The following is a 12646-nucleotide window of genomic DNA, read 5'->3' as shown; positions in this document are numbered from 1 at the left end:
GTGTTTTACAATACAATACGAACACAATATGTACATTGTACTTTTTTTTTTTTTTTTTTTTTTTTTTTAAGTACATGGTTAAGGACCCCCTAATATAAAGTGTGACCGAAGATTGCCTAGGTATTACGGAGCTGCAATATTAAAGGGATAGTTCACCCAAAAATGAAAATTCTTTCATCATTTACTCTCCCTCAAGTTGTTCCAAACCTGTATGATTTCCTTTCTTCTGCTGAACACAAAATAAGATATTTTAAAGAAGGTTGGTAATTAAACAGTTGCTGGTCCCCATTGACATCCATAGTATTTTTTTTTTTTCCTACTATGGAAGTCAATGAGGTCCATCAGTCGTTTGGTTACCGTCTTTCTTCAAAATATCTTCTTTTGTGTTCAGCAGAAGAAAGAAAGTCATACAGGTTTGGAACAACTTAAGAATTTTCATTTTTGGGTGAACTATTCCTTTAAGAGCTTTACAAGTAGCAGTATTTTATAACTGATGATTAAATCAGGGCTGATATGATCAGATTTTCTGAATCTGGTAATAACAACAGAGGACCTAAGACAGAGCCTTGTACTTCACTTCCATTTGACATTAAATATAAGAAATAAATGGTCAAAATGCTCTGTAAATGTTGTTCTTTGATGTAGTTTATTATCAAAGGCTAAATTGACAATATGATATACACTTATGACAGAATTATAGTGCATTATAGAAAAGAAATAGAAAAAATATCTTTCATATAACTGAGATACAGATGTACAAATACAATATTACCAATAAGAACTTTGAAAACTCGCTGTGTCTTTCTAAATAAGGTTGACTTTATCAGTTAACAACATCTAACATTCTAAGCATATGTTTATTCCCTTTACATATTTGACTCTTTTAGGTGTGTAATAAAATGATACATAAATGGCTCTTTTTCAATACCCGTTGATATGTAATTTGAGAATGGATAGTCAAAACAGATCTGAACATTTCATTTTACACAATAGTATTTGAAATGTTCAAATATTTAAGGTGTATTACCTTGAACTATAAGAGCCAGATTAAGCAAAGTATTGATCATTTCAAACTGCCTGCTTGTTAAGTGTCGATGGCTCCATTATGGCATTTCTTTTACATTAATCTCTGCTAATGGAGTAACAAAAGCTCTAACAGAAATCTCACAGCATTTTAATGATAACTGATATGAATATAGGGGGTAGTGTGTGGTAGATTTAAAAAACAAACAACAAAAAACACTGAAGCAATGAACGTGAAACTTTACAACATGTTAGTAGAAGATATGAAGAAACGACCCAACAATATACTAGTACATATAATACATTTGTTTTCCACTCAAATACAAGGATAATAAAATATTTTAACAGGTCTTTCACACCAGGCTCGTAATACAGACATTTTGAACATAATTCTCATGCTTTGAGTCTGTTCTTTTACGAATGTCCGCCTAGAATTTCCTCCAGGTTGATGTCTTTCATCCAGTCATCATTGCTCGAACCTGATTTAAGCAGGGAGTCGATGAAATCAGAGTCTGCGTTTAACCCTGGTACCGTGTTATCATCCTCCGGTAGGAAGTCAAAGGTCAACCGGCCTGCTCGGTTGTTCTGATAAGTTGCTGAGCTTTGGCTCAGCCCTCCAAATGTGGTCGGGCAACCCTGCTGTTCGGGGGAGGACTGGGTCAGGCAAGTCACCCCAGGCAGTGGGGGTATTCTAGGCTGACTGGATCTGGGAGCAGAGCTTCTGATCGAAGGGTTTATGGGTAGCAGGCTAGAATGAGGTGCCACCTGGTTAGGTGGGCAAATAGACCTCAGAGGAAAATTAATGTCACTTTGTGGGGTCACTGTATTAGGGAGCCTTTTGACATCTAGTCCTGGTAGAGCTCCACTCTGTTTGGCGCTGGTTGCCCAGCTCAAAGCAGTGTCCATCCTGCTGGTATTGGTGCTCATGTCACCCAGTCTTTGCCCCAGCAGGGAGTCTTGACTGATACTGGTCCTCGCAGTGCTTGATCGAAAAGTGGCACCCTGGTTGTTTGTCCCATGGAACTGAGGCTTGTTTTGCTGATGCACCATTCGGATCAGGCCGCTGGGTTGCTGTCGTAGCTGGTTTGCACAAGCTTGAGGACCTGTGGGTCCCGAATTAGGGTCTTGTCCAAGCGGAAATCTTCTCTCTCCTGAGGAGGGCACCATCTTAGTACCCTGTCCACTGGGCAGGTGGCATGATAAAGGTTGGATGTCACTTTGGTCTGAGCCATTGCCTGTTGCACATGTATAAAAAAAAAAATTGGTTTAAAATTCTGATTTACGAAGCAATATCACACTGTAAATGTCTAATATCTGAATTAAGTTTTGGTGTGGTTCCTTAATCCAAACCTGAGTTGAATTAATCATACTGTATCATCAGCATGAGTATAATTTAGTTTAAAGGCAGTTCAATCATGACGACTCTCTGAATGGTTTTAGCATGTTATTGAATATCACAATGTTAATGTATTTGGTCTTGGTGAACTAGATCTGTTATGCTGCTGCTGCTGCAGAGCAAGGATGGACTTGCTACAGCTAACAGATACACAGACACACACAGTAGCGTTGTTAACCACCACGCAAATGCGTAGGGCCCCGCAGGTTTGAGGGGCCCCCTGCTGACCAAGCAATTAAATCAGTTGGTGACCATTGTTACAGCAGCACTGTTGACCTCAGTTATTACATAAACATTGCTTCCGTAACCAAATTTAGTTTATATGTGAATAAGCTTAAATTAAATCTGCTCGTAATTAAAGCAATCGTGTCTCTTCTTGGATTAAACTGCTCTATTCACGATTCTTAATGGACGTTTTGAAGCGTCAGAGTTTCAATGGTGGGACAGAAATCTCTGAGATTTCATTAAAATAGGCTATCTTCACATTTGTGTGAAGATAGCCTTCACAATTGTGGCATTTTCATCTTTGGGTGAACTAACACTAACCAATTCGGCGTGCGCGCTTTGGCGCTGAGCCAGAGACGGACACGCTCAGTACTTGTCATGTATCACAACTGTGCAGGTTTTTTTTTTTTTTTTCAACAACAACAAACGTTTAATTTAGGTTTCATTTAAATACACGTAGGCCTAATACTAGCAAACAATTCATATTTAGTTTGTAAAATACACCATGTCTATGGAAACGGCGATTAAAACTCTTCTAATCTGACACCGTGTTTTATTCACGTCAGAAATACATTCTGTAGGTAACTAAATAGTTTACTTTTATTATTCTACACAGTTCACTTGCCACTTACTTTCATATCTTTTGGGAAAAGTGGATGAATTTGCATGTTCTCTACGCTGAAGAGCAAACTATTACATGGTTTAATGTAATAATAATCACCCGTTATCATCTCTTATAAAAGTGTTTCAAAGACAAAATACAATCACAAACGCGAGAATCGGAGTATCAGATAGCCTACTTCACAACAAGACAATTGTTCAAGCTAAAACCAAGAGGTTTATTTTCTCATAGCTAAATGGATAGCTAATATTGAAGACAATGGACAAAATTAAGGCTCTTGATGAATCCAAAACCAAGAAGGCTTATATCTTATAGCTTAGGGAGCAAGTACCAAAGTGTAGACAATTTTTGTCATGCAGTTTAAAGTCAAATAAATATATATTTTTAAATGGCTAACTTAATTATATAAAATATTACTGTTGTGCAATTCAAAGTGTAATGTAATGTTGGGGAGTGAGGTGTGGGGGGGCTGAGATCTTGACTTTGCTTGGGGCCCCCAAAATGGTAAAATGGTTCAGAGGAAATCTGCTAGAGCGCTGTAGGACGTTGAACCAGACTATCTAAATTTTAAGCCAGCAATCTCATTGGCTAAAGAATCAGCAGAAGCCAATTAGCTTGTGCAACATAGTAAATGATGCGATTATTGGCAGATTGCATGTAAAGGACCTATCAGCCTGCACCATCTACAGCTTCATGACTGAACTAGATATTTCCCATATTATATGACATTAAAAATGCAACCCACACCTGAGTATAAGCTAGGCTGTTGAGCTCCAACTCCATTGCGTGGGTGTTTGTAGTCTGGTGGAGGTCGTGTTAGATGACGACTGAACTGATCCTGCGTGCTCAGTTTCTCCTGAAACGTTTACAGAAAAAGGACATCATTTAGAAGTTTGTGAATAAAAACTCCAGATTACAACAGACCAAATAGTCAGTGGTCATTCATAGGATCACAAGTGTAGGGGAGACTGGGGCTAGTTGTCACACAGGAAAGTTTCACAAGTGCTGTAGAGCAGCTAGCAATAATGTACTGACCAACACCTAGTTCAAAACGGTCCTAAATTAAAATAATTTAAAGCACACTAGCGTTCAAAAGTTTGGGATCAATAGGAAATTTTGTAACATTATACATGTATTTACTGTCAATTTTGACCAGTTTAATGATGAATAAAAGTTTTATTTATATAAAAAAAGTTCCTATTTCAAATAAAGGTAGTAATAATAATAATGTTGCTTGAGCATCAAATCAGAATATTAGAATGATTTCTGAAGGATCATGTGACACTGAAGACTGGAGTAATGGAGCTGAAAATTCAGCTTTGATCACAGGAATAAATTACATTTAAAATGGTAAATGCATACTTGTGAGCATAAGAGACCGTTTTAATGGTATGCAACACAAAGTGTTCAGTTTATTTCATGAGCAATTATGAGTGTTTTTTTTTTGTTAAATTTGCAATCGATTGATGGAGAAAGTTAACCTCAATTATTCAAGACAGCCAGTTTTCAAACTGCAATTATATTTTACAATATTAATATTTTTACTGTATTTTTTATATTGTATACTATATAACAATTGGTAACACTTTACAATAAGGTTCATTAGTTAACTACCTTGGTTAACATGAACTAAGAATGAAAAATACTTCTAAAGCATTTATTAATCTTAGTTAATATTCATTTCAACATTTACTAATACATTATTAAAATCAAAGGTTGTATTTGTTAACATTAGTTAACCCACTGTGAACTAACATGAACAAACAATGAACAGCTGTATTTTTATTAACTAACATTAACAAAGATTAATAAATACTGTAACAAATGTATTGCTCATTGTTAGTTCATGTTAGTTAATATACATTCACTAATATTAACTAATGAACCTTATTGTAAAGTTTTACCAAAAAATTGTACTAACTTACCAAGTTTCGAACTGTTATAAACAGGTATTTAAGGGTTCAATAGTATTTTCTGGCCATGACTTTAATGTATGTGACTCTGCATGAATTTACTTTTATAGAGAAAACAAAAAGAAACCTCCCCTGAGTAAAAGTGTAACAACTAGCCATAGTCTCTAATAATAATAAAAAAATCTTTCTGTACAGTATGTTGTAAAATGTATTCAAGGACATTTCCCAACTTCAGCACTCACTGTATCAGCGATGTTGTGTTGCGGTTGGCCCAGTTGTCTTTGAATGTTCTGGTCTTGGCCGGGGTTCTTCTGCTGAGAACTGAGAACTGGAGGCCTCTGCTGTTGAGCCTGGCCTGTTATATCTGCAGGACGCCCATTCGCTGGTAAACGAGGTCCTGGTGATATTCCCTACAAATAGAAAATGTGTTATCATCTAAACTGCACATCAAACTGTGATTGAACGATTTGTCCACTAGAGGGAGAGCTTTGTTTACGATGAGTCTGATGTTACACAGTCAATGTTCACATGTGACTTCCTGTGTGTGTGGTGATAGGGATTTTCCATAGCCTTTCCCACACTGTTGTATCACTTGGAGAAAACACGTCCATGACTATCCATAATGGGGACATAATGGTACCAAAGGGAGGGCAAATTAGTCAGAAATTCTCAAAACATCCTGTCGTTTTAATTTGCCTGCAGTGACACATGGACTGTAAATAAATGTTTGCTCTTACATTTAGGAAGCACTGTATAACAGACTGTTGTTTAAACATGTAAACAGCAGTTTTAGATTTTAAATCACTGGAATTTTGTTAGATAGCCTGGTCAATGAGGCTCTCAGGGCTAGCGGTTAGTGAGACTTTTTTGCTTAGGCCTGCTGTAGCACAGGTTTACTGTGTGACTGATAGTCGTGCTCAAGCCCTGCTGCACTCTTATGAGAATGATCCTATGGGGCACAACCCAATTGCTGCCAGCAAAGGACAGATTAATTCAGCCACAGGGCAGAGGCACGCAATAACAGATCATCTCATAGGCCTACTTATCCCGTTTTTTGCACTTTGCTGAAATGCACTCATACCGAGGCTGTGATATTTCATGTTAGTTTCTCTTTCAAAGCACTGATTAAATGGTTGCGCGCTGGTACTTTAGCCGTGAAAAACTAAATTTGGACGAGAGCAGAGCACTATTGTAATCACTTATAAAAACAGACACCGTTATCGGTTTCAATGTACTATTACAGCAAGTAATAGTGTTTGTATGTACTAACTAACAGGGGCTAAACAGTGTACAGGATTGTTTTGCGCACAATTTTTTAATGTTTGCGAAAGTGCCACCATCACAATGCAGAAATATATAATTTATATATATATATTACATTAGCAAAAGCACATACTTGGTTCAAAATGAGCCTACAATGTTAAACAATAAGCCTCATTAGGAATAGTCCAGATCCATTTTCAAAAGTTTATTTGTTAAATAGTTTTATCATACATTCTTATATTTATTTAGTTTTTGCAAAGTAATTGTTTTTGTTATATTATAATGTTTAAATCCTATTTGCAGTGGTTGCTATTTACTATTTTTCATAGTGTGCTTTTGGATGAATTGTATTAAAACCAGTTAAAAGTCTGTTTGACACGCATACAAAAATGTATTGTCCACCTTTTTTAATTACTCGATGATAATAATAAGTGAGATTTTGATTATATTTCGAACACTAAACAAGGAAATGTCCTTAGTTTCAATTTCAGATCCTTGCTCCCCGTAACTCTTTCACAGCCGCTGACAAGATTTTCTGTCATTTATGACACAACGCTTCTCTGCCATTGTTGGATTTCTCCGACAATCCGTGTTTTCACTGTTATACGGTAGGAGGCGATGTTAATGATCTTCTGAAATATTACAGAATGTCCAGATCCAAAAAAAAAAGTGAAGAAGATCTGCATAAACCTGAAGAAGAAGATAGAAGTTGCTTACGCACAAGTAAGCTAACGTGATCACCAAATATTCAACAGCATATAGATCAAATTTACTGAATTTTATGAAACGCTTGCGCGGAAAGAGTTAAATTTGTTTTTCAAAGTTCATTGATATCTTTAAAAAAATTATACAGTTATCAAATATAGATTAGCTACCATAAAAATAAACAATTTTATAGGTTGCCAAAAACTCAATTCCCAAGAGTTCCTTGAAACTTCTCGATTTTGCTAATTTGCTCTATAATTCAAGCAATATTTCACCCCAAAATTAAGATTCTGTCATTATTTACTCTCCGTCATTTCATGACGTAATTGCATTCCTGTAGCTCAAACAGTAGCACTAGCAACACCAAGGTCATGTGTTTGATTCCCAAGGAATGCATGAGCTGATAAAATCTATACCTTAAATCCTAAGTAGGTTGCTTTGGATTCAATGTATAATGCATTAATGTAAATTCCAAACCTGTATAACTTAATAAGTTCCATAGTAGACCAAAGGAGATGTTTAGTTCAAGTCCAAAAAGGACCATAAAAGTGTCACAGCAGTCCACTTGTGTGCTATATTTTCCCATGTCTCATACTGTACCTTTGTATGAGGTACAGACTGAGTAATCAAAATACCAATCAAATTACATTTATGCTCACACATATTCAAATATGTAATAAATGGAATATAGAGAATGGAGTACTTTTATGGTGCTTTTTTTGTCACTGGCCATTAAAAGAAAAGAGCAGCTTGAACATTCTACTAAATATCTCCTTTTGTGTTCTATAGAAGAAAGTCATGCAGGTTTGGAATTACATGAGTGTAAATCTTGACAGAATTTGAGAGAAAGTCTATGTCGCTGAGTCAGATATGGGCTTTCTGGCAGGAACCCAAAACTATTAAACAGTGTCATACATTATAACGAATGTCTAGGAAAAAGACCATCGCACTGAACCAAAAGTTAAAAGTAACAATTTTGTGTCAAATAGCTTCAGTAAATTGAAGTACTTAAAGTTTCTCAGGTTCAGGGTTGTTTATAAGCGCCCAGATCTCGCATGAGCATCTAAAACTGCAGAACAACAGAGGCTGAAGGCTTCTGTCCTCAGCAAACTCTGTTTGAGAACGTCAGCCCAAACGGCCAAACACAATGTGTATACAGTGTCAATCACAGTGTTGACACGAAACATTTCCCAGGGCAGAAAGGATTTTACTGAAACCCCACTGCGTTACGCGAGGCTATTAATTTGAGAACAGATGTCTTTAAGAGAGAAACTCCCTCTAAAGCCTCACTCAAGAGGTCCAGAAATGAAAACACTAAAAGAACTCTTCTGTCATGGGAGGAATTCCACAGTAGACCACAGAGACGGAAGAATACGAGAGTGTGCGACAGAGATTATTCAGAGAGAACACTTTCTAGAGATCCATGGTTTCTAAGTGGATCTCATAGATGCCACATTCCCTGATGGATCAGCTCTGGGATGTCTGATAATTAACGAGAGGGCGAGCGAGTTCAGCCCGGAGCTCTGATAAGCTCCTTTCACGATGTGAAGATGAATCTCTTCCTGAGCAAACTGCTCTAAAAATTTAAGAAGAGGACAAGAATGTGACTATAAATGTGGCCAAGGTGCTATGTAGTTGCTAAGGTGTTCTAAGAAGGTTTTTTTTTTTAGGTCAGATTGCATAAATTTACATTGGACAACTGGTACTGAGTGAGATATGCATCTAAATCTAATATTATCATCAAGTACATTTACAAATTACTACAAAATAACAAATAGACCGATTTAAAAAAGTTTTTTTAATGAACTGACGACTAAACCTTTCATTTAAAAAAATAAAATTATACGGAAAGATGATAAAAACTATAACTGTCAAATGTAGGCTGTGTAGCGATATCCACCAAGAGGATGCGTGACGCAGAATGATGATAAACAAGACTTTTAATAATCACCAAGAACATGTATACAACACAGCAAACAAGCAAGATTAATGAGAAACCAAGACGAAAAACAAAGTCTTAAATACACAGAGGATAATCATTAACGGAACAGGGAACAGGTGAGGACTATTCAGAAACCATAGCAACTAATAAATGATTAGAACTAAGGCAATGACAACGGCAATGAAAACTAAGAGTGCGTTTACACGACAACGATATGCTTAAAACGGAGAAGTTTTTCCTTTGGGTTTTCCGCGTACAGACGACACCTTCGCAAAACGATCTCCATTCACACAGATCCACTAAAACTACTAACATTTTAGTGACAAATTAAATTTGTATCACTGTAGTTGAGGTCAAGAAAAATATTCATGACACTGTTATAAAATAGTTTGACAGTATTAACACTTATGACATTTTAATGACAAATTCAATTTGTACCACTGGGAAAAAATTATAATGTAATGTTAACCCATAAAGCTAAGTCGTTTCTTAAGTTTGATGATTAATCTGCTATGTCATGTTTATGACATATTTATGACAGGTTATGTTGTCTTGGTAATGTCAAGTTGTCAGTTATGATGTATTGGTTTATGTCAAGTTGTCACAACAAAGACATCTCAAGCAATGTCATCTTTGCATTAAAAATGACAATTGAGCGAATGACACTTTATGACAATTGTCATTAACATGCATAAAACCTCCTTCATATTCATTACATGTGTCATGTCATGATTATGAAGCTGTCAAGTCAGTCTTATGCACACCACTTCAAGTAAAGTGTTACCAAATATATTTTTAAAGTGTAAAATAGCATCACATTATCGACCCATAAGAATGCTTGCTAAAGTTAAAAAAAGACAGAGAGAGAGAAAAAATGCCACGTATTTGATTAACATAAAGCTTCTCATCACATTCCACACATGCTAACATGGTTAAAGTGCAGGTCATATTGTTGTAAAATGCTCTGATGGTGACGACTATGTCCAAAACACAGAAAAAAAGGGGTTATTCACTTCTGTTCAGGTCTATTCATTACATCTGAACTCCCTCCACTAGTCGATACCGTGAGAAATTCAGACCATTCTCATAAGTTGTGACCACAAAGCCAGATTGTGTTCACATTTGCCTGAAATCGACTGCCTCAGTCAAACCCTTTGTTATGTGGGGGAGCTAAAGCCTCGTTAGTGTGGCCGTCTCTGTAATCCACTCTTTGTGATCCTGATGTGTCATAAAGCTGTTTTCCATCTCTCTTTCCCTCCTCGTTCTTCACCAGTGCATCGTTAAATGAATACCACATGTGTCCGCGGACTCCATAAAGGAGAGATGTGATTTAGGCTCCCATTCCACCAGCATTACAAGCAGTTGACAGGACTCCAGGCCCGGGCCCCGCTGCTCTCTCACAGCACTTCCTGCCGACTGGAGGCAGGACGCTCTCCCTAGGGACGAGCTCGGCATCTGGACTTGGCCCCAGATCGTTTTCCCAGGAAACATGCGCTCCTCTCGGAGTTCGGCTACAACAACCTGGCACTCTACCCCAACCCCCCACGCTAAACCCTCATTCCCACTCACATTTATGTTGCATTAATGAAGAGCTTCACTCGAGCTCTGAGCAGCACTTTAGAGTGTGAGAAAACACAAACCTGTGGCTCAAACTTTCATTTCCCTTACCAAAAGATATTCTATACTATATTATACTGCTTGTGTGAATAGTAAAACAAACAAAAAAATCATGTTAAGAGATACGATTGAAATGATTTTACTTGGTGGATGATAAAACTTAACCCTGCAACTCCTGACATATGAAAACATAGTCCGATAAAATAAAAATTGAAGAGTTTATTGAACCTTTAGACAATATCTTTGAAAACTAAATTTTGTTGAGTATATTTGATTCATGAAGCTTGTATATAGTATGATACAGTGAGAATATGGAGTTCGTACTTGAGGAGGGAAGAAAAAATAACTCAGTTAGTGTATTTAAATTTGGTGCAGTTGCTAATATTTAGATGGCCAGAAAGTAAAATGAAGATGAGATCTTTATAACAGTATAGCAGACTACTGTATTTACATAAAATCCATATAAATATAATTCAGTGCAATACAATAATGATTGACAGATGTACAAATAAATGTTCCTCAAAAGCTTGATGTGTTAGGCTATTTGATAATGACATTTTAACATGATTTTTCTATGTAAACCTAAACCTAATAAAAAAGTAAAAGGGTGAGTGTTAATTTGCTATTGCTAACAATATAAATGTTATTTTGACATTTACTTTATGAAACTCAGTCAAGATTTCACAGCAAAAACACATGTGAACCACAACTTGACAATTTTACTTGCTAAAAAAAAAGTATAAACTCAGAGTCATCAAACAGACTACAGAAGGCATGCAGTAGAGAGTGTGTTTTTCAGCAAAGTTTTGAACATGTTGATAAATTTAGAGACCTTAGAAATCTACGTATCAAATATGATGCAGTAGGGCTTAATAGGGTTACATCTTTCCTTCTTACATTTCGGGATCAAAATAACACACACAAACTCTTTTGACTTGGGTATTATGGGTGGTTGTTACATGTGGGTCATTGCCTACTGACCCACGTAACTTGATTGGGAACTTTCTAAACCACCTTTTTTTGTTAAAGAGATTTAGTTATGATACTAATACTATGGTTATCAGGTCTACTTTATCTGTCCATTCAGTGCCCTATACTGTAAAGATATGAAACACATGCTCTATTTCAAAACCTAGTGTGCTGCCTCCGTAGAAAATCCCAGAGAAGGAAATCCCAGAATGCACCATGACAAGCAGAGGAAAACTAAATCCAAGATGGTGGACTAATCAAAAGAAATGTCTTTTTAAAATGATTTAGATACTGAAAACGATCAATAGTTTAAAACCACTGCACCACGTAAAACCCAACATACAAAAAATAATATATAAAAAAATGGAATAAAAATGGAACTGTGTTCGTTCGCAATGATGGAAATAATAGGAGGCGGGAGGAACAGTTTTATTTCAATGCTTTAGAGAGAGAATGCAAAGTTTCTCAGGGGAACCAACGCTATCTCATGACCATTTTACAAGTGAGTAAAGGGTGGCTAATGATTTGTCTAAACCCACATGATGGGTAGGTTTAGGAACGGGGTCAGGGGTAGGTCATTCATACGAATTGGGCAACTCGTAAAAAAAAGCAAAAATCTTACGAATTCGAACGAGTGAGGTCGTATGAATTCGTACAAATTAGCCACCTTGTAAAATTCGTATGAATTACCCATAGACTGTAAAAAATATGGACAAAGCGTCTGTGACGTCACCCATAGACTTTCTCAAGAACGGTTTTGAAGCCGTTTATGGGGGGTATGGGCGGCGCCATCTTGGAAAATCTTGGGAAATCCTAACCCCACCCATCTTCTGGCCAATCCATATATGGGTAAAGGACGCAGCGCGCGTCATTCAGCTCGCTCTGCTACTCCGGTTATCTCTGTGTATATTTTAGGCAACGAAATATGTTATAAAACACCATACTAACTCTTTTCGTTTTCATTTAAAGAA

The 12646-nt window shown here is 36.6% G+C and overlaps 1 protein-coding gene across 2 annotated transcripts in view; it reads right to left on the bottom strand.

The window, feature by feature from the left end:
• Positions 1–627: 627 nt before the first annotated feature.
• The window catches only part of maml2 (mastermind like transcriptional coactivator 2), a 71098-nt gene continuing 59079 nt past the window's right edge, over positions 628–12646 (bottom strand). For both annotated transcript variants that reach the window (XM_081371696.1, XM_081371697.1), the window contains exons 4-6: positions 5422–5589; positions 4014–4122; positions 628–2258 (exon numbers count right to left, since the gene is read on the bottom strand). In XM_081371696.1, the coding sequence (XP_081227822.1) occupies positions 1438–2258; positions 4014–4122; positions 5422–5589 (1098 nt within the window). In that variant the 3' untranslated portion in view covers positions 628–1437. The remainder of the gene's footprint in view (positions 2259–4013; positions 4123–5421; positions 5590–12646) is intronic.

The sequence above is a fragment of the Scardinius erythrophthalmus genome (genome assembly GCF_964197995.2).
Source record: "Scardinius erythrophthalmus genome assembly, chromosome: 7".
Lineage (NCBI taxonomy): Eukaryota > Metazoa > Chordata > Actinopteri > Cypriniformes > Leuciscidae > Scardinius > Scardinius erythrophthalmus.
Note: the sequence above shows the minus strand (reverse complement) of the source record. Positions and strands in the feature narration are given on the sequence as shown.